The sequence below is a fragment of the Mirounga angustirostris genome, unplaced genomic scaffold, assembly GCF_029215605.1.
Source record: "Mirounga angustirostris isolate CCGP_5_RB_7025 unplaced genomic scaffold, mMirAng1.0.hap1 SCAF_4, whole genome shotgun sequence".
Classification (NCBI taxonomy): domain Eukaryota; kingdom Metazoa; phylum Chordata; class Mammalia; order Carnivora; family Phocidae; genus Mirounga; species Mirounga angustirostris.
The window spans coordinates 164,862,262-164,885,443 of NW_026991712.1; the positions used below are offsets into that span (position 1 = coordinate 164,862,262).

General features: G+C 43.6%; 1 protein-coding gene across 1 annotated transcript in view; it reads left to right on the plus strand.

Moving 5' to 3' along the window:
* The window catches only part of CSMD2 (CUB and Sushi multiple domains 2), a 590,090-nt gene that overhangs the window by 518,315 nt on the left and 48,593 nt on the right, over positions 1-23,182 (plus strand). Inside the window, exons 47-53 of the mRNA XM_064589508.1 lie at positions 4,878-5,066; positions 7,532-7,678; positions 10,034-10,222; positions 14,845-15,030; positions 16,133-16,327; positions 17,975-18,148; positions 19,375-19,548. Coding sequence (XP_064445578.1) covers positions 4,878-5,066; positions 7,532-7,678; positions 10,034-10,222; positions 14,845-15,030; positions 16,133-16,327; positions 17,975-18,148; positions 19,375-19,548 — 1,254 coding nt within the window. The remainder of the gene's footprint in view (positions 1-4,877; positions 5,067-7,531; positions 7,679-10,033; positions 10,223-14,844; positions 15,031-16,132; positions 16,328-17,974; positions 18,149-19,374; positions 19,549-23,182) is intronic.

A 23,182-nucleotide genomic window follows, 5' to 3' on the forward strand; every position in this document is an offset into this window, starting at 1 on the left:
GTTGCAGCCATTAGACAATTTTAGAAGATTTTTGACACCTCAAAATGAAACACTTTACCCATTAGCAGTCAGCTTCCATTTCTTTCCAGCCCCTCCCCCCCAACACACAGTTCTAGGCAACCACCAATCTAGTTCATGTCTCTATGAAACTGACTATTCTGGATATTTCATATAAATAGAATCCCACAAGAATTTTTTTGTATGCTCAGGAAATAAAAATAAAATCTAATATTGGTAAAGAATGAAAATATCTACCACATTCATTAAGAAAAAAATGAATACAGGTAGAATGGTTCAGATGCAAAAAGTAACAATGAGCTAAGAAATTGGTAAAATAGGGTAGTAAATCTAAACAATACTGACCATAGTAAATTTAAAAATATACACACACAACTGGACAAATAAATGACATTGGAAGAAAGAAAAAGCAAGCTCAGGACCCTTGCTTGTTGAGGAGAAGCATAGATATTGATTAACCCTCTATGTTAGTTAAATATATAAATTAAAAATAAAGTTTAAATTTATGGATAGTTTTTTTGAAATTATGGATAGCCACAGTATGTTTAAGTTCTAAATCCATAATCAAAAATAAAGATAAAGAGAACTCAATCAACCCAATAGAAACATTGAAGGAGAAAAAAAAATCATGGTAAACAGAAAACACAAAATAAGGTAGCAAATCTAAGTGCAAATATATGTGTGACCATAGTAAATATAACTGAATAAAACTGCTAATCAAAGGAAAGAGACTTTCATATTATTTAAGTAAAAAAAGTTTAATTACAGGCTTTCTATAAACTTAGACTTGAATATCTTCATCTGCCTCCCTAAAGACATAGCTAGAAAGGTATCACTCATCCCTGGTATGAAACAAAACTTTGAAAAAGTAGTAAGTACTAACCTCTAAAATCTGGTGTAGCAAAAATCCATCAAAAATATATAACAGTCATAAACTTCTATGTACCTACAATATAGGTTTGAAATATATAAAGGAAAATTGGCAGAATTTTAGGGAGAAAAGGACAAATTCATAATTACAGTTGGAGATTTCCACACACCTCTTTCAATGACACACCAAAAACAAGTAGGTACATATAATATTTGAATGATATGGTTATGTCAGTCAGTAAGTTTTTGCTGCATAAAAACCCTGCCAAAATTTAGAGGTTTTAAACGGTAACCACTTATTTCCCACAACAGATCCAGTTTAAATATAAATACCAGATAGATTGAAAGAAAAGGAAAGAAAAAGATATATCATACAAATGGCAAACATAAGAAACATAAAGAAATTTTGGATAATACTGTAAGCAAGGAGTATTGCCAGAAATAGATTTTAAAATGACAAGAGTTAATTCCATTACAAAGGATATATACGTTATATGCAGATGATAAAAGAGCTTCAAAATACATGAAGGAAAAACTGACAGAACTAAATGTGAAAAAGAAAAGGCAAACTACAGAATAAAAGAAGATATTCATCATACATATATTTTCTAAAGGACTTGTATCTAGGCTATGTAAAGAACTTTAACAACTCAATAATAAGACAGTCCAATAAAAATATGGACAAAAGACTTGACTAGACATTTTACAAAATAAGATGTATGAATAGCCAATAAGTATATGAAAAGATGCTAAAACATCATTAGTCATCAGGAAAATGCAAGTTAAAACCCTAATAAAGTACTACTGCATACCCACTAGATTAGCTAAAACTTAAGACTGAAAATACCAAATGTTGACAAGAATGTGGAACAAGTGGAATTTTTATACATAGCTAGTTGGGATATAAAATTATACAGTCATTTTGGAAGACTGGTAGTTTCTTTCAAAGTTAAACATACACCTGCCCTACCTCCCAGCAATTATACTCCTAGTTATTTTCTCAAGAGAAATGAAAACCCATATCCACAAAAGGACTTGTATATGAATTCCATAATAATCTCAAACTGGAACCAGCCTAAATGTTCATTAATAATAAATACAATGAATGAATAAACAGATTGCTATGATTGCTACAGAGCAGTAAAAATAAATAAAGTGGTAATACACAAAATACCATGGATTGCCTCTTAGAAACATTATGTTTAGCAAAAGAAACTAGACACAAAAATAACATGTCTGATTCCAATTGCATGAAATCTAGTACAATCAAAACTAATCTGTTGTTATAGAAATAATATCAGTGACTTCCTGGAGCATGGGGCAGGTCATACTAATTAATTGCAGAGGCACATGAGAGAACTTTCTGGAGTGATGAAAATAATCTATATCCTGATTATGGTGGTGGTTACACAGGTATACACATTTGCTAAAACTCATTGAACTGCACACCTAAAATCTGTTCATTTATTGTACATAAATTATATCTCAAAAATTTTGAATTTTAAAAAGAAGTTAATGAATTATAAAACAGAAAAACAGCCTTACTGATCAATAAAAAGAAGTACCTGGAACAAAGAGCTGCAAAATAATCAAACCATTAGATAAGTTAAACAAAGGGGGAAGGCAGGAATATACAAAAATAAGAAAGGGAAAGTGGGGGGCGCCTGGGTGGCTCAGTCGTTAAGCATCTGCCTTCGGCTCAGGTCATGATCTCAGGGTCCTGGGATCGAGCCCCACATCGGGCTCCCTGCTCCGCAGGAAGCCTGCTTCTCCCTCTTCCCCTCCCCCTGCTTGTGTTCCCTCTCTCGCTGTGTCTCTCTCTGTCAAATAAATAAATAAAATCTTTTTAAAAAATAAAAAAAGAAAGGGAAAGTGGGATATAACCATTGAAGCAAGAGAAAATTTTAAATTATGAAACTATCTTGTACAAATCTATGCCAAAAAATTAATGATATGAATGATTTTCTAAGAAGGTATAATATAATAAAATGGACCCCAGCGGATAGAAAGTTTATACTTTCCTAATTCTTCAAAAGAAATAGAGAATGTTATCAGAGGAAACCCCATCAAAGACATCAAGACTAGATGGTTTCATGGAAGAATACTACTAAACCTTCAAAGGTCAGACGTCTTGAGCGTAATGGGAAAGAAAAATTTGTAAACACTAATGCCCAGATCTGATAAAGTTGCGCACAAAAAGGCAAGCCTGTGGACCAATCTCATTTGAGAAAGCATGCCTATTTCCCCTCAGTGGGGGAGTTTCAAGTGGAAAGGGGAGAACTTCAAGAGCAGACCTGATCCGGGCTGGAGTGTACCAGCCTAGGGGAATGTAAATATCACCACACCACACTTCAGGGACCTGTAGGTATCAGTTTAGTGAAATCAGGAGCATTTCAAAAACAAGGCTGTTTTTCTCCAAGAAGCCATTTGTTTTTCTTTCCCATTTACAAAATAAGAAGGAATTACTCTCTAGAGAAGCTAGTTAGTACCTTTCAAAGCTACTCAAAGAGGGGGTACCTGGCTGGCCAGTTGGTAGAGCATGCGACCCTTGATCTCAGGGTTGTGAGTTTGAACCCCATGTTGGGCGTAGAGATTACTTTTAAAAATAAAGTGTGTTGCAAAGCTACTCAAAGGAATCCGAGATGAGTTGTGTGAATTTGGGGCACAGCAAGCATTTTTGTCTGTTAGCCCAGACTTAGTGCTGATTAGCAAGCCCCATTTCTGTGAAGGCAGAAGGTTTGAGGGAAGCAGTGGAGATGGGTGGAGAGTGCATGGCTAAATCTCTTCCCCAGAAGAGCCACATCTCAGATTATTATCCGGGGATTAGCCCTTGGCTTAGCAGTTCCAGAAACTCTCCTTTATCAGTGTCCTAGAATCCAGTACATTCAGGAAGCCTGTCTAAAGGCACATACAGCAAAATCCCAATTTCTCCATTTGTAGTGATTGGGATACTTGTCACTACTGCCCGGGGCCAGGCCTCTTTCAAGGTCCTAAAGAAGTTGATTCAGTCCTCAGAACTTTACTGTGGTGTCCTCAGCCCAAGCACATGGAGGGAGGTCATCCTGAAGTTTGTTTCACATGAGAGGTAGTGACAGGTCCCTGTACCCCCAGGAGAGAGCACCTCCCTGGTCTCCAGGATGTTCAGGGCCCCTTGGAACCAGTATCTTCTCTCACCTCCCTGGTGACAGACACAGGAAACCCAATCTAGCTCCTCCAGCCACTCCTTTTCCAAGTTCTACATTGACTGTCTTCCTTGGGGTGACATGTTTTTCTTTAGTTATCTTAATACTACTAATCAGGCCACAGCCAAGCTCTGCTAGTTCCTTCTGTTCCTGGTATAATTACCATCATTATCATTATCATCTCTACAGTTTATGAAGGCACTATTTTGCATGCTTTATATATATTATTCCCTATAATATTATAGATTTTATAATGTTAATTAATATACAATGATATAATATGTTATATAATACAATAGCCTTGTAAGGCAGGTGTTATCTTTCTGCATCAGAGGTGGAGAAGCCATTGCACAGAGAGGAAATAATTTATTCAAGACCACACAGCTAGTAAGGGACAGAGGTGGGCTATAAATCCAGGTGTGTTTGACTCAAAACTCCATGTACTTACCTCTGCCCAATACTCTCTTTGTACAAATCAGCCCCGCTTAATAGAATAACTCTTGGATTTGGGGATGCCTTCTCTTGTCTGTCTGTATGTATCATCTTCAGCTACTCCAAAGCCCATATCTGAGCTAGGAAGCGATGCCAACCAACTGGCCAGGCCTGAATCCCGGCAATATAGTAACATTGACACAGAAGCTGAGGTCACCTCATGCCATGGAGCAGTGTAATGATGGGCGTTGGGGTCTTGTTTGAATGTGCTCAAATACTCGTGTTTCAGTGGTTGTCTTTTGTACCAGGGAAATGTGTTGGCCCTGATTTCATCTCCAAGCCATGTACCTGGTATTTCTCTTTCTTTCTCCCAAGTGCACTGCCCAACGAATGAGCTTCTGACAGATTCCACAGGTGTGATCCTGAGTCAGAGCTACCCAGGAAGCTATCCCCAGTTCCAGACCTGCTCTTGGCTGGTGAGAGTGCAGCCTGACTACAATATCTCCCTCACAGTGGAGTACTTTCTCAGTGAGAGGCAGTATGATGAGTTTGAGATCTTTGATGGTAAGTCAGTCAAACGTTGAATAGTTGCCTGCTGCAGATGGCACAGATTTGCTTCAAAACTCTAGGGATTCGTGCTATTACTTCCCCCACTAGAGCTTCCCAGAGGCTCCATTCAACATCTTTCTCTACCACAGAAACCTCAATACCATGGGAGCTGGTGAATTGTATGGCCCACGGGGCAGGGATGCTTGTGTTCCTGCCTAGTCCTGCTACAGAACCCTTTCTTATTCCAGCGCCCACTCAAAGCTGGCACCTTGAATGTCACCCAATAAATGGATCATAGCAGTATTCCCACATGAAGAGTATGCCACCTCTGAAACTCGAAGGGGTCTACCAAACATTGCGTTTCTTTCCTTGTAGTAGAAGGGAAAAGGCACACTAACTTCCTCTTTAATTTGGAGAGAATGTTTCAGCGTGTCCTCAAGTTACTGGGGAAATTTCACCTGCCTCTTTGTAGGACTTAATTTTACCCTCTGGAGCCATGTGTCTTACAAAAGCTTCTACACTAATTGTCCCTTCTGGCTCTTCAGAGGCAATTAATACGATGTCCTCATAGAGGGAACCAATATGCTATATTCTGCAGGATGTCCAGATGGTCCACATCTTTTCATTACTATATTCTGACAGTGAGCAGGAGAATTAACATAGCTCTGGGACAAGACTGTGAATGTATACTGTTGTCTATCTCACGTGAATGCAAATTGCTTATGATCCTCCTTTCTGGTGGGTCTGGAAAGAGTGCATTGCTAGATCAATAACTGCATTTCATGCAACCAAGGCTGTTAATCTGCTCTAATGAAGATACTACATCTGGCATAGCTACTGCAATCAAGGGCTACCACTTGGTTAAGTCGGTACCGTGAGATGGACCTGGGCCAGGACTCCATTCATTGCCAGCTCCAACCCTCAGACACCTCTATTCTAACAGAGGGGCCATGATAGCGCTTTGGGTACCCAGGTATCAGCATCAATTCACACTATGTATCCAAAATCTTTGGAATACCTGGACATTCCCTTTTCTCCACTATTCAGTTGCCTGAGGAAATAGCAGTAGGTTTTTTGGGCAGGGACTGGGAGAATCACTACTATATACAATTGATGTCATTTTGTTGGGTCCTTTTTCATGGGGACCCAGTCTCTCCTTCAGCCAAAGTGTTCTGGAATAAGATGGAACCTGGCTCAAGTCTCCAAACTGGGTGAGGGGTTGAAACTTTCCTTTGGGGTCAGCTTTCCTCACTGTTTTGACTATATGTTCATGATTTTTTTCATATATTCATATATTGAGAGGCTTCCCATCTATCTTGCCCTGAGGAACATCACGTTCTGTGAGACATCGCCATAGATCCTACAGGTTAGGCCCTCCCAGCTACCATTCCAACCTTGCTGCCCATGTTAGTAATTATGCATCTCACTTCTGATTGTTAAGTGCCTCCACCTGGCCCCTGTATTCCAGAATCTTCTCATCCCCATCAACACTAGGAAGCCCAGTTCTCTGAGAGTATCTCCTTCCATCAGTTTAGGCTTCAGAGGACAGCTGTTACTCAGGTTGTCAATGATGCTGGTGCTCACCCCCTCCACCAGTGTGTTCCTTGTTGCTTTAGGAAATGGAGTGTCCCCCAGGTCCTCCTGAGGGACATGGTCAGCTAGTGGGTGTCCTGGTCTGATGTGGTAGACCTATTCTGGCATGCCACTTCTCTGAGCCTTTTGACCCCTTCCTTCATAGTTTGTCACAGCAGTTCTGATGGTTCTATTTTGTTTAATGTGGTCCATTAACTTTGCCAAGTTTCCACGAGCTGTCTCAGCAGATATCAGAACCATCACTCAGGGCTATTTCCAGGGTAATAATTCCTGTTATGGATTATCGAGCTTTATACTCTGCCTCCCTTGAACCAGCCACCTTAGGATGCACTCCCAGGCATTAAAGGTAGGAAAAAAGAAGAGGGAGGGCTTTCTGGAAGAACCTTGGGGAGGAATATTGAGGAACTGTGTTATGTATGACATTGAGATATGATGTTTGACTATAGTTTTATTGCTATATATTCATTCAGTACAAAGTTTTTCTATATGACAAGCACTGAGCTATTTTTAGTATGCATGTGAGAAGTAGGTAGCAAGGTAGAAGTTCCCAGTTTGCAAACCAGCTCTCTCATTAACCAGCTGTTTGGCCTTGGCAAGTCCCAAGATGGCAAATAGATTTCATCTCGCCTGCCAACTCCTGTAGGTTGGCAGTGACATCTGGGAGCATTGCTTTAGAGCTCCGGAGGAAAGAGCACCCAGCGCAGTGCCTAGAGATGCAGAGAAAGGACAGAATTACAGACCATTGCACTGACCCTGACCATCTCAGCTGAGTGTCATCTCTTGAGGAGGAGAAGTGGGAGGTGGTTACATTCGAGGTATTGAACCAAGGAACCTGATCTCTTGCAGCTGTGCTAGTCTGTAACCCTGTGTCCTGTACTCTTGCCCAGGTCCCTCCGGACAGAGTCCTCTGCTGAAAGCCCTCAGTGGGAATTACTCAGCCCCCCTGATTGTCACCAGCTCAAGCAATTCTGTGTACCTGCGCTGGTCGTCTGACCATGCCTACAACCGGAAGGGCTTTAAGATTCGGTATTCAGGTGAGTAAAACATAAGGACACATGAGAAGGGCCACAGCCCCTGAGCCCCTGAATTTGCTTACCCCAAACACACAAGTAAGCCATGGGCCATATCCCCATCAGTGGCGGAGACCCTCCACGAGGACTGGCAGCCTCTCTCCTCTGAACCTCTCTCACCACAGAAGCACGAGTGTCCCTGACGGTCTCTACCTACCCCCTTCTGCTCCTTTCCCCACTTTAAGCTCTTCCCTGTCCTCTGCTCCTACTGCCAGCCTATCGTGTCTTTTGGATAAGTTTATTATATATCATCTGATAATGCCTCTAAGGTGATCCCATCCCCAGCACTGTTGAAATGTTAATACAAGTTCCTTAAACCTAAGGAGCCCTAAGACATGGGTCTCCAGGTGGGAAGTGTTGGACAGTCAGCAAAGGATGGCCTATATTTTAGGGGCCTCTCTATTGTTCTGCCCGCCATAACTCCCGGGCAGAGGCAGACCCAGGGCCATGCCAGGCAGGCGGCTGACCAGGGCCGCAGTCTATAAGGAACACAGAGAGATGCCTGGAAATGTAAGGAGATGGGAAAAAATGGCATTTATCTGAACTCCCATCGTGGGGATAACTGTCTGTGGTTGGAAAGAAAACTTGATAAGCAGCCTGGTGCCCATTTTGAAGGGGAGTAGGTCCACAAACCGGCTGGGCTCTGCAAGCATGGAGGCAGAGAGGAATTACTGAAGACCGCGAGGAGTTCTGGGAGATGAGGTTGAGGGGCGCCTGGAAAGAAGACCTTTACTATCTCAAAGTCCATGTTCTCTGCAAACTGAACCCAAAATCCCTTTCCCCCATGCACACGAGGGGAAGGGTGGCTTCACGACCCCCAGGGGCAGTGATCAGCTTTGTCACAAACTAGCTGAATGATTATTAGACAAGTGACTCACCCTCTCCAGGCTTCAGTGTCCTTGGGATGAAAGAGAAACCTTATAGCAGCTGTCGGGGAGGTTCCGGCAGCTTCTAGGGGGTTCCCGGCAGCTGCTGTCATGGGGGCGATACAACAGTGTGATGGTCGCTACACTAGGAACTAAAAACCACCAGGAGCTGCCCTTTCCTTGATGTTTTAAAAGACTGATCATGTTTGGGGGTAATGAGTCAGTCATAACTGGAATACCTATTCACAGAAAGTTGATTCATTACATGGTGAAACCATTAGAACTTAATGAAAATATAGTAGACCTGTGTACTTTGCCCACGCAGCCGTCACTATGACTCAGGATATTTTATAACTGAGACTCTTGTTCTGACTGAGGTAAACTCAGAGGTAGATCGATGCAGGGGGCAAAGCAGGAGCCAGGAAACACCTCTGGCATGGAAGGGAGGTCTTTAAAACACCATTCACCAGCAGAGGGATGTGATCGCCCAATAGGAGGCCAAAGGATCTCACCTTGGGGTCTTCATCCTCCCCTGTCACATGCCTGCCTGGCAGACCAAGCCGGGGATTCTTCGAGTGAACAGAAGTCCATGTTCAGAGTGTTCCTTCAGTCACCCCCATTCCCGGCCTCACAGAGCATCCCCTGGGGATCCCTGGCAGGAGTCTTTTAGGGTCAGCCCCCTGAGGCTGAGAGTTTTGCCTGTGTTCTTCGCTGTGGTATTCCCGGCATTTAGAACACCTCCTGGCACATAATAGACCTTCCATGTCTGTTTGTCGAATAAACGAATGAAATCCGTTGAAGCCATACACCGAGGGGGAAATAGGAGTGTGGATGCGTGTCCTGGATTGCCATGCTCCCTCTCCCCCAACCCCCTACAACAGAAAGGAGAAGGGCCACTTGTTGAGCACCAGGTGTCCTGCGCGAGGCTGGGGGGTTTTACAAACACAATCCCATTTAAATTGTCCAAAAACCTTTGAGGTGGGTGTTTCCAATCCCAATACACAGGGGAGGAAAGGGGACCTCAAAGAACTTCAGGGATGTGTCCCACGTCACAGACATGGAAAGGTCAGATCCAGGACCCCAGAGTCCACACCCCTGCAGTCACACTCTTGTGGAGCCAGCCATCCCCTGCCCCACCTTCCCCCCGGCGGGGTCTAGTCCCTGCGCCTCTTTGGGAGCTGACAGGTCTCAAGAGCCTGAGCGCAGGGGCTCAAGCCGCACTGCGTCTGGGCCACAAAGGGGATCCTGTGCTTCATGGCTTTTTCTCTTCTTTCTTTGGCTTTTACTACACTGATCGGCCGTTTTTCAGTATCAACCACTCAGACCTCCCTAAATAGCAGTGGACCCGGCAGTGGCAGAAACAAGGCAATGGGGTGGGGGGGAGGGAGGCATGCAGGAAATCGCACATCCTCCTGCTTGCATGTGGTCCCCTGAACCTCATCTTGTCGTCCAGCTCCCTACTGCAGCCTGCCCAGGGCTCCACTCCATGGCTTCCTTCTGGGCCAGCCCAGCACCCAGCCCGGAGGCTCCGTCCACTTCGGCTGCAACACTGGCTACCGCTTGGTGGGACACAGCATGGCCATTTGTACCCGGCACCCCCAGGGCTACTACCTGTGGAGCGAGGCCATTCCTCTCTGTCAAGGTGAGGAGCACTTGGAAAGGGGGTGACAGGTGGCTCGGATCCTCCTCACATCTTGGGTTCGTCCCAGGACTGATCACTTCCAAATGTGGGTGTCCTCATTGATAATTAATTCATTCTTCAGCAAACATGTATTGAGGATCCATAATATCTCGAGCCCTGGGGATATACATATGCATAAAACAGTCTCAATGTTTTCAGAGCAAGGAGGGAGGTGGATATGTAGCCACATAAATGCAAAATGGCAGAGGAAGGGAGTGCTGTATCAGGAGTACAGTGTTGTGGGAGCCCAGGGGTAAGATGGGACCTCCTCCCAGACAGCTAGGGAGGGCTCCCCTCTTCTGGGCTCGGGCTCATAGAGCAAGTGGGGTTTGGGGCCAGGCATTGGCAAAGAAAACATTCTAGGCAACAGCAAGAGCATTTGCAGAACCACGGACTGGAGAGACATCACAAGATATGCAGAGCAGCTTGGGCTGGCGGAAGCCCTAGGTCAGAGGAGGCGAGGGGCAGAGGGCACTAGGAAGCAACAGAGGCTCACCATACTCATTGCCCGCAATCAAAGCCCGTGATCTCTACCAGGTGTTTGCATGCATTGCCTTTCATAATTGATGGGATTTGTTTTCCCTTAAAGTAACATAATTCAGACTAGAGATCTGAGGGGAAAAAAAACTATAGATAATGCAAAGGGTTGCTGGAGGGGAGGGGGGTGGGGCGGGAGAGGGGGGTGGGTTAAATGGTTGATGGGGATTAAGGAGGGCAGATGTGATGAGCACAGGGTGTTGCATGTCAGTGATGAATCAGTACATCCTACACCTGAAACTAATATTACACTGTATGTTAACCAACTGGAATTTAAATAAAAACTTGGCAGAAGAAAAATGACCTATAATCCCATCAACTGAGATCACTGGGTAACATTTCAACACATTTCCTTTGATCTTTTATATATTGTTTACAAAAATGGCATCCTCGGTGTACAAAGCTCTTAATATTTTCTTAACATCTGTCACATAATTAAATACACTTCCTCATCACTATTTCCAGTAGTTGCATACCATTATGGAAAAACTGTCACGTACTTAAGTATCGTCCTATTGTTGGTCATTAGAATTTCTCTATTTTTTGCTACTGTAAACAGTGCTGCTATTAAAATCCTTATAATTCCATCATTATGAACATCCACATTTATTTCTTAAAATAAATTCCCAGAAATGAGATTGTTGAACCATAACCTATGCAAAGTCTACAGCTCTTGACACTCACTGCCCTCCAGGACATTTGTCTTCACTTAACTTCCACCAGCATGTGAAAGTCATCTTTTCTCCCACATTCACAACATTGTGTACTTTTTAAAAAAAAGAAAAGGAAAACTTTGCTCATGATACAGACAAAAGCAAGAAATCACACTGATGTTTGATTTTCTTGTTCTTTGATTCCTAGTGTGGTGACGTCTGTCATCTCTGACCCTCACAACCTTCTCGCCTCTGCCTAAGCGTCCTCAAACAATGTGTCATTAGCATTCTGTTTGATGCCCTACGAATAGGTCCCAGAGAACAGACTGATCACAAATGGCAAATGTCATTTGGCTTTGGTCTCTGTGTCTCTAACTGTATCAACACAGACAAGTCTTTCTTCCAAAGCTCCAGCTGGAAACCACCATGCCTCTCATCTCTGTTTTCTTTTGTAACTTCCCAAAACTAAGCCCCTCTAGGCTTCTTTGTACTCATCCCCATACTAATTTGTACCCAGACCCAGCCCCAAGCTTACCACTGATGCCATTCCACTCGGCCATTCCCCCTGAGCTCTCTGGAATCCCGGTTCCGTGGCCAGCCAGCATACACCCTTGGTCACTACCCAGAAGACTGTCTTCACTTCCTTCCTCCACAGAGACTGGCTCTCCTCTAAGAACATGAATGCTGGGGCCCTTTCAAGTAGAGGGTCCCCATAACCCAGGGCCACGAAAGTCCCGGCATTCTCCCATTTCCATATTGCTTCTTCCAAACCATGACTTTCCACCAACAAATGTATCTCATTAGAGATCCTATGCCTTCTAATGCTTTCTCTCTACTTCCCCAGCCCATTCTTTTGCTACATATTCTCTCCCTCAGAAATCTCATTCCACCACCACCTTCAAATACTTGGATTCTGCCCCCTCCTCTCCTACCCACAGAAAGTGCCCCTTTTACCTTGGGGTTTGGGGACTCTTATGGCATGGAGATCAGGAGACAGGCTTTTAGTGTTTCGGGCTGGGAAGGTATCCTCTCTCCTCTTAGTTATCCACACGGGAAGAGCTGGGCCAAGAGCGATGAGAACAGTCTGCTGTCCACTTCCTTCACCTGCTGTCTCCAGATTGACTGACTCCTCATGCAAAATACCAGTAGGGATCTAAGTATTTCTTCAAAAAAAATCCAAGGAAGCAAGGCAGTTCATTGATCACAATTTGACTACCCTAGTACCACCAAAGGAGCTTACAGCTTTGCTGTTTAGGCACTAAAAGAGCATCATATTCAAATACTCCTCATTTCTTCATTCCACATTTTCTCCTCAGTTCCTCCTTATTTACTCATTCCTTCCATTTTCCAGTCTTTAAAACCTTCTTCCATCTTGATATCCCAATCCATTTCCCTCTGACGAGTCTATCCTTCCCTATATCATAATAAAGCCCTGGCCCTGTGTCTCTTCTGAGTTCCAGTAGCATGGAGGACCGTTGTTGGCCAATGTGGATGGGGACTTCATCTGCTTGAGCTGGCTCTGAATGAGGGAGGTCTGAGCTCTAGACAAGTTGCAGAGGTGGGGGTGGATGAGGGACAACAGTGGGAAACCTGATTAATTCCCCTCTATCTGTACTAGCTCCTGAACTGTCAAAGGGCAAACACGGTTTGTAAGTATTAATTTCTTTCAAAGACAACACGAGCTACTCCTGCCTAAGTAATGTGTGTTCCTCCAATAAACATAGTGTTGACCCTACTCCTTATAATGACCATGGCCATGTGCTGCATACCTGTGTCTCCTGAGCTGTCACCTTGAAATTCCTTTTCTTTATACTCCTGTGTTAGCACTACCATTTTTTATATTTTTTATATCCCATATCCTACCCTTTCTTGGTTTTTACCCCCTTTTTGATGGACCATAGCCTTGAGTAAATTCCTCATAAAGGGTTCATGAAAAGGAAATTCCCTGAGTCTTTAAATGTCTGAAAATATCTTTACTTTTGCCCTCATATATGCTTGGTAGGTTGACCAGATAAAATTCTAGGTTACCGATCACTTCCTTCAGAAATTTGTTCCATTATCTTTGGACATCCATTGCTGCTGATTGGACGTGTGATGCCAGTCTGATTCTCATTCCTTCACAGGAATGTCCTATTTTTTCTCTCTCTCTGGGAACTTGTAGGAACTTGTCTTTCATCTTCTGAAATTCCATGATGATGTATCTAAGAATGGTTCTCTCTGCATCCCTTTGGCTCCCTTTCAATCTGAAGATCTGTGTCTTTCCAGCTCTGGGAAATGCTCATCTGTGATCTCTCTTCTGTCTTTCTGGAACTCTAACCTGTTGGGTGTTGGACCTCCTGGATGTTGACCTCCTGTGTTTTCAGTCCTTTTTTCTCATTTTCAGTTTCTGTCTTTTTGGTCTCTATTCTGGGAAATTCCCTTTACTTTTAAATCTCCAGCCCTTCTATCTAATACTTATGTTAGCAATCATATTTTTAAGAGCTCTTAAGAGAGCTTTTTCTTGTTCTGTTGTTGTTGTTGTTCTTTTTTGAAAGCCCTCTGTTCTCATTTTATGAATATAATATGTCCCCCTGACTTTCTCAAGATATTACTAATCAAAAGTTTAAAGCTTATGTATCTTCTATTTCCTGGGTTAGCTCTGTTTCCTAAAAGAGAACTTTATTTCTATTTTTGTCTATTTTTAATCTTATCTTTGTTTATGTCTTTCATGTTACTGGTTTTCTTCATATGTACAGTGATCTCTGATTAATCCTATTTTAAAGCAAAGGCAAGGCTGATTTTTCCAGGGAGCAGATGTGGGTTACCTTTGTTGTGATTATATACAGGTATCTTTGCCCACTAGGTCTCCCACGTGAATAAGAAGTTGAGTTGAGTATGTAGCACAGATGAGCAGGCAGAGGGGCAGCCTTTAGGCTGAGAGCTCTTAAATCCTAGAATTAGAAGAGCTTTACTTTGGGATGCCATCTCACACCTGAGCAGCCCTGATTCTCTCAAGGGAGTTCCTTTTTTTTTTTTTTTCCTTAAATGGGAAAGAAAACCCTCTCTATGTTATTTGGGGAATAGATGCATGAATGCCTCTACACTGTATTTGTGGGAAAGGATGGAGGAGAACTGGTCTCACACTATAGCTCCCTCGTATACTTTAAGCTGCAGCTTCTCGGCTCCACTTAATCTATCAACACACTTCAATCTGCATTCCATCTTCCAAAGTTTTTTTTGAAATCTCCTCTGCTGCTGATCCGCCCATTTTGTTTATTGTTATGAGGCTTTTCCACTTTACTAGTCTTTACTATAATTTTATTAGGGCCTTGGGGGAGAAGGAAAATTAAAATATGTTCTCAGAATACCATCTTGAAACAGACATGCTCATAATATTTTTTTTCTCTTTGCTAGCTCTTTCTTGTGGGCTTCCTGAGGCCCCCAAGAATGGAATGGTGTTCGGCAAAGAGTACACAGTGGGGACCAAGGCTGTGTACAGCTGCAGCGAAGGCTACCACCTCCAGGCAGGTGCCGAGGCCACAGCAGAGTGTCTGGAGACAGGCCTTTGGAGCAACCACAATGTCCCCCCACAGTGTGTCCGTGAGTCCTTGGGCAGAGAAGATGGGTATAAGGAGGGGCTGGGTATGTAGCTGAAAAGATTTCTACAAGGAGTGAGCTAAAAACCCAGTAATGAGAAAAAAAGCAGGTACATGGAGGTTGGGGATTTGGGAAACAGACAGGTGGATAGTGTCATCTACCAAGTTGGGCTCCCATTTGAAATTGCTCTCAACGCATTGATAGACCATTGCACCCTGAGATGTTTCCATAAACCATCACAGAACTTAGGAATAAGTTCCTTTTAGAAGGAAAAACTACCAGAACATTTGTGCGAATGTCCTTTGATCACAAAACTCTAAAATGTTTTATATGCAACTGATGAATTACTGAACTCTACATCTGAAACTAATGATGTATTATATGTTGGCTAATTGAATTTAAAGAAAAAAAAAATGATGTTAGTTGGAAAAAAAAAAAAAACCTCTAAAATGACAGAGGTTCAGTTCAGCTTTAAGGCCGGAGTCACAAACTTGGAGCCTACGGGGCCATATTGAGTTCGAAGATACAGGGTTTTGTACTTTTGATTTGTTTTGTTTTGTTTCTTTGGCCTATGGTATGCTTTATGAAATTTCTGAATTGCCTCCCAACATTTTAAAATTGGGAGAGTTTACATAAAAAAATCCATATTTCTGGATTCTCTTGAAAAATAAAGATCTGACTAAAGAGAAATTACAAGGTTCACATCTAACAATCAGCACTGATTACCACCTCCCCTTTTTTCTCTTTTCTTTCTTTTCTTTCTTTCTTTCTTTCTTTCTTTCTTTCTTTCTTTCTTTCTTTCTTTCTCCTTCCTTCCTTCCTTCCTTCCTTCCTTCCTTCCTTCCTTCCTTCCTTCCTTCCTTCTTTTCTTTTCTTTTCTTTTTGGTGGATCTGCCCACCCCAGTTTGTTTTGTCCCCCCCCACCCCATTCCCAGCCCACTTCATTCATTTAACAAACCTGCCTGGCGACTCAAGATTCTTATTACTGAATTACAGTCTCCCAGTCCCCAGTTCTGGACTCTTCCCAGTTCTGGAATCTCCACCTCTAGTGTCTTCCATAATTAATTAATTAATTACTCCTCCTCGCTGCTCCTTGTCTCCCCAGCTGTGACCTGTCCTGATGTCAGCAGCATCAGCGTGGAACACGGCCGATGGAGGCTCATCTTTGAGACACAGTACCAGTTCCAGGCCCAGCTGATGCTCATCTGCGACCCTGGCTACTACTACACTGGCCAAAGGGTCATCCGCTGTCAGGCCAATGGCAAATGGAGCCTCGGGAACTCTATGCCCACCTGCCAAAGTAAGCCCAGTAGGGGAGGGTGGGCATGTTTGGCACAGTGCCTTCCACTTGAACTATACCATACATGGGGAAGGAGAGAGAGGGGTATCACCAGGGATGGCAGTGTACCTCTTTTTGAACACTCACCTAAAATCAGGAGCTGGTACTTCCTTTAAGGAAGTACTTCTCAGCGTCTTACCATCTTATTAAAAAGTTGCCTTTGTCCAAGTGAGTATCCACTCATTCACGTGTTCAACATTCATGCCAGGTATTATAGCAGTATGAAGATAAAAGGCTGTGGTTCCTGCCCCAAAGAAGCTTATAGTCTGCTGGAGAGGCAGACAAAATAAGGAAGCAATGATAATGGGGTGTGACAAGACCTGTAATGAGAGCGTATATAGAAGGAATGGGTAGAGCACAAGGGGTAGGCACCTAAGTGTCTGCCTCTCCTTCTGTATTATTGTTTTTGTTTGTTTCTTCAAGATAGTTTCTAAGGTCAGGGTTCCTGGGAAGCACCTCTGAGACAGAGGTTTATTAGGGAGTACCCTTAAGATCTCCGCCTCTGTGTAAGGGAAAGTGAGGAGGCAGTACTGGGAAGATGGCACAGTTGACCTCTGATACAATATCAGTGTGGCCCTCCACTGACCCCACAGGGAGCTCTGAAGCTGGGATGGTCCTTCAGAACTGCCACAAGTTGGGGCTAGAGGCCTTTATACCTACACATTGACCAAACATTGGGTACAGGATACCCCAGGAAGAAGCATGATCTAGATGGGAGGACTCTTCAGCTAAAGCAGTCTGAAGAGGGTGAGCAGCTGAGAGTTGTTTGCCAACAGCTGGGGAAAAAATCCTCCCATCCTAAATGGGGGTGTGAGTGGCCCATCACAGCACCTGCTACAATGGGATATACTCATGATATTGACTTAATCAGTAAGGATGTGATAGAGGAGGTGGGTGTTTGTAATGGGGTAGAAGAGAATAACTTGTCAGTGAGGAGTGGAAATTTTGAGACTGGATGGGAGAAGAAGTGATATCTTACCTACATCTATGATTCAAGTCACTATTGTCTTTATACATCCAAGTTTAGACCCCACCATGGAATATAACCATGTGTGTGGCAGAGCAGAAGCCATGAGCATGTAACAGCTTCATCACAATGAAGGCTCTCACACTTGAGTGCAGCCTTGGCCATTGGGCCTCACCTCCCACACCAGCCAGTGGCTATATGCAGTGCTCTGTTGGGAAGGAGTGGGAGGGTAGGGCTGCTCTCAGCAGAAAGGACAAGGGACTCAGTTGGACACCCAGGGCACCACAGAATCTCCACCTCTAGTGTAGTGGTTCCTAACCAGAGTACCATCTGAACCGCCTGAGGAACTTTTCTTAAAAATGCATATGCCTGGGCCTTATCTCAAGAGATTGTGGATCATAGATCCAGAGTACAGCCCGAGCATTTTAGAAGCTCCTTGGGTCCTTTTGGCAATACTTCAGTTGAGAGTCACTGCTCCAGTGTAACACCATGCAGGTCACTCCCATGCCCCCACATTCTGCTCATGAGTCCCAATAAACTTAAACAGGTCTTATTTTTGTCATTATTCTTACTGCTCAGAAGCAGCACATGTCCCTCCTCTTGGGGTTGGCTTTTCACTGAGCACTTTGTGATCATTTTAGTCATCTCCTGTGGAGAGCTCCCCATCCCGCCCAGCGGGCACCGAATTGGAACACTGTCTGTCTATGGGGCGACGGCCATCTTCTCCTGCAATTCTGGCTACACACTGGTGGGCTCCAGGGTGCGGGAGTGCATGGCCAATGGGCTCTGGAGTGGCTCCGAAGTTCGCTGCCTTGGTGAGTGACCTCCCCAGACCTATCCTGCCCATTTTTCCCTCCATAAGACAAGTTAGAGCTTTCTAAAGCTGGATCCCAGTCTTTAAAAGCATCATTTTACCTATAGCATAAAATGCTTAATCCAAACACCAGCTCTTGGGCATCCACCATGACTAAGACCCTGAACTTGCTTCTCTTGGGGCACCCAAGAAGATGAGAAGAACTTCAGGTCTGATGAGACAAAGTTTTATTTATATATATATACACACATACGTATACATATGTATAGAAGGAATGTATACATACATATAAACATACATATAAACATATATGCGTGTACATATAGACATACATATGCCTATATATGTAATACACATATATACATACATATATACACATACATACATATGTATATATATGTACATACACATATATATGTATAAAATAAGCAAATGACAAAAGCACAAAAACAACCTGGCTTACAAAGAGAGTTATCATTTCCCCCATGGCCAATCCATTCCCTACCAAACCTTAGATTCTAAGGTATTCTCTCCTCTCACTTCTTTCTCGGATCCCCAAGTCCAAAGGAGGGTCCCAGCTACAGAGACCTAACAGCATAGATTGGATGGTCTGTTCCATAGTGAACAGTGCTGCCCTTCCACTGTCCCAGGCCTTTTTTAGGGATACAGTCATGAGTTATTTCCAGAGAGAGCCAAGAATGCCAGTGGAAATGCTAGGAATATACTCTACCCAAACCCCATTTAATAGAGTAACTCACCTAGGTTAAACTCTCTGTGTCTCCTGCCACTCAAGGAGAAGGAAGGATGGATTTAGCCAAACCACCTGTTTGTGCATAGTTATTTTCAATTCCACTGGGCTTTGATGGCCTTAATGTAGACCGAGGTGCCCTCCACGCAGTAGATGCTCCATCAATGCTGGTTGATGAAAAAAAAAAAAGGAGACAATCCCAGAGGCAGGGAGGTGACAGTGATCATTTCCAACCTGCGGACAGACACAGAAACTACAGCCCAGAGATGGGTGGCCTTTGGGGATTCAACCTTGGGATTTGGGCTTGCCACTTGAATCATGTCTAGGACTCCTGAAGCTGTTCCTGGATGGCTACTCTCGGGGCGGGGGGGGGGGGGGAACGATGGGTGGCTGGGTCCTTGGTCCTTTTCCTCACCGTCCCCTCTCCTCTTATATGAGCTCCTCTTTGATTTGCACTCTTTCCTCATCTCCCACCAAAGCTGGGCACTGTGGGACACCCGAGCCCATCGTCAATGGAAACGTCAATGGGGAGAACTACAGCTACCGGGGCAGCGTGGTATACCAGTGCGACGCTGGGTTCCGCCTGATCGGCATGTCCGTGCGCATCTGCCAGCAGGATCACCTCTGGTCGGGCAAGACCCCTTTCTGTGTGCGTAAGTATATTACCCACTCTGCTTAGTCACGAGCTCAGACTCCACATGGACTTGCTCCCTTGTGCTCTTGGTTAGGTTCACTGGAGGTTTTGTATGTTTTGTTAATTTTTTTTGAAAGACGCATCATTACATCTCGTTTTCTGTTTTCGGCATCCTTCATTACTGCTTTTGCCTTCACCGTCACCCTCCTTGTGATTCCCCTTGTTTAACTTGTTTGTTCATTTCTAGCTTTAGAGTTGGGAATCCAATTCATTTATTTTCATTTTATTATTATTATTGATATAAGTGCTTAAGGTTGGGAAATGTCTTCCAATAACTGCTCTAAGCGGATCCCATAGCTTATAACAATTAATGTTTGATTGTTTATTAGAAATTAATATTAATTTGGGTATGAATTTCTTCTTTCACCAAGAAGTTTTTTAATAGTTGTTTTCTTTTAATTTCTAAGTGGAAGGGCCATTCTGTTTTTATTTTGTCATTCATTTCTAATATGATCGCACTGTGTGTAATATTTCTACCTCATGGAATTTACTGATGCTCTCTTGATGTCCTCATATTTGATCAGGTGTTCTGAATGTTCCATGGACATTTTAGGAGAAAGGGGATTAGGGTATAAAGTTCTGTATATAATCATAAGATGTGCCTTGATTATGTCGTCTCTGCCTTCTGTATGCTTACTGACTCTGTCTACTTGACCTGTTTTGCCCTGAGTGGTGTGTCTTAAAGCTTTCTATTCTTAGTGTCCTTCTATCTATTTTTCCTTGCATTTCCTGTAGTTTCTGCTACATAAAGGTAGTTGCTGTGTAATTTGGTATATACTTGTTCAGAACTATTATCTACATTGCAAATTGTGATTTTAGCCTTTAAAATGTCTTCTTTGTCACTTTTAGTATTTTATAGCTTGACTGGCACTCAGACCTGATACTAGGCTTACAACCCCTACTTTCGTCCTTTTTCCATTTGCCTGGTATACTTTGAGCCATCCCTGTGTTTTACCCTTTCCAACTCTTGTATACCAGAGAATTGGGTCTTGCCTTGCAAGCCCATTTGAAACGTTTCTCTTTTAATAGGTTAGTTATACTCATTCACATATATCTCTATGACTTATATTCTTGGTCTTACGTCTGTCATGTCTTACGTAACTGTTACGGGTTATAAGATATACTCGGCTATTTCTTTCACTGTGTGGTGTTTTCTTTTTAAGATTTTATTTATTTATTTGACAGAGAGAGAGAGAGCACAAGCAGGGGGAGCAGCAGAGGGAAAGAGAGAGAGAGCATGAGTGGGGGTGGGGGCAGAAGGAGAGGGAGAAACAGGTTCCCCAATGAGCAGGGAGCCAGATGCAGGGGTGGATCCCAGGACCCAGGGATCATGACCTGAGCTCAAGGCAGATGCTTAACCGAATGAGCCACCCAGATGCCCCTGTGTGATGTTTTCCTTACTATTTTTTCCCATTTCTTTTGGTATTTAGGGAATTTAAGAGTTTCATACCCCTTTCCTGTAGTCTGTGCACTGACATATCAGGATCCTTTTTCAGTTTGTTCATATTTAAGACGGACTTTCTCTTGCCAGCAGTGACTTCAGATCAATATTGGGCTGCTCCCTGCCCCTCTCTTCTCTTTTCCATACAGTCCTGCTCTCCACAAAGGCTTGCAGCAAAAGCATGAGAAACAGCTCTGCCTGGGTGTCGTGCTTGTTTTTCTACTTACACATAATTTAAAGTTTATAGCATTCTGTTTTGGTTATGCTGCAGGCCTGGGCTTTCTATAGTTTTATTTGTTCTTCTTGTTAATCTGCATTTTTTTTTTTTTGATTTAGATGACCACCATTTTTCTCAGTTGCCTGGAAGTAACTTGGAAAATTCTTCACTTTTTAAAGTTCCCCAAAGTGAGCCTTTATGTAAAGTGCAGGGTTGGTTTTGTTGTTTAATTTTTTTAAGGCAGGTTTTTGTTTGTAATTCTTCTTCATTTGGTTCTTCATAGATGAGATGGAGCAATAAAATAATGAGACATATTGAATAAGCAATGCGTGAAAAATTAGTCTTAATAGCTGCTTAAGTATTAGGTTTACACAAAGCAAGACCCATCTATATTCAGTCACTCTTCCAGATGGGTGTGAACAAAACATTTGGTTTTATCCAGAAGATGCAAATTCAGATGCCTCCAAGTAATCAGCCCAGAATATGCATGTGGACATTTGGGTTATAAATAATAGGGAATGTTGGGGTCTGAAAATAAGTGGAGAATGTCTGCCTAAGCCTAAAGATGTTTGATTTTCACCCCGGCATGCACTGAAAGGCAGTGTAGTAAAGTATTTGGACACTTGGACCCCGGACCTCGATTGCCTGGGTCCTACCCAGACCTCCCACCCCATATCACATGGTTATATGACTTCAGATGGGTTAGTTTACCTGCCTAAGTCTGTTTCCTCCTCTACAAAAAGCAGATACTTCGGAGTATTGTGAGGATTAAATAAATGCTATTTTGGACCCAAAGTAGTCCAAACAGTGCCTGAGAGAGGCATGAAGCAGATGCTCTTGCTGTTGTTATGACGATGGTGGTGTCGATGCTACCACATGACAGAATCCAGGACCTCTTGGGCCAAACCCCATTGTCTCCTGGAGCACAGAGCAGTGGGGGGCATCTGGAGGAGGAAGGCAAGAGGAAAAGAACAAGTATTTATAAGTGACGACCCCGTGGTCGGCACTGTGTGAGCCGTCACCACGTGTCAATCCAAGGTTTCCATATCCATCACTCTCAGAACTTCCCGGCAATCCCACATCTCCTCCGGTAGCTCTCCTGCCCATTCCCACACATTCTGCGCGATTTCACCTCTTCCCTGAAGACCCCGCCCTCCACTTCCTCCACCTGCCTTCCCAGCAGACAGCTAAGGCAGATAGTGAACACAGCCCTGTCACAGAAGCTGGGTTCAGAGCTCAGGTGAGCCACCTAGAAACTGTGCCCCTGAACAAGACTCCCGGCTTCTCTGAGGATGACGATGGGACCTATGTCACAGGGTTGTGGAGATTCAATAAAATAATGCAGATAGACCCCAATAATTATTAGCTGATTAGATAGCCTCACTTTCTATTTTGCAGAAATGATGGAAGCCATCAGACACTAACTCCTTCTACCTCCTGCTTCCCACCCACACGTCTATCCTTCTCCCTTCCCTCCCACCTCCCTAGAAGAATCTCTCTCTCCAGGCCCAAGGCTGTGCCCTCCATCCATCCCTGGATCTCCTCCCTTCTGCCTCCTTAGTGACCCTAATCTGCTTTTAAATCTCTCCTCCGTACCACTTACCTTTCTTTTCTCTTAATTTCCCTCAAGCCCCAGGGAAGCCCTCAAGCTTCACGAAGACCTCGATTTTCCTTCCTAGTGGGTGTTCTCCATCTCTTCTTTGCAGCCTGTACCAGTCAGGGTCCCCAGAGAAACAGAGCTCTCTGGGGTATCCGACATTTCTTGAGGATCTCCCTGTGGCTTCAGGGACACTCCCACCCCCCATCAAGTTTTCTTTTTCTACCTGTTGACCACACCTCCATTTCCCTTGCAGGCGCTTTGGTGACCTGGTCTGCTGACCCCCATAGCCCATTCTCATCTCAGCACGTGGGGCAGTCTTGAACCCCTGCAGTCCA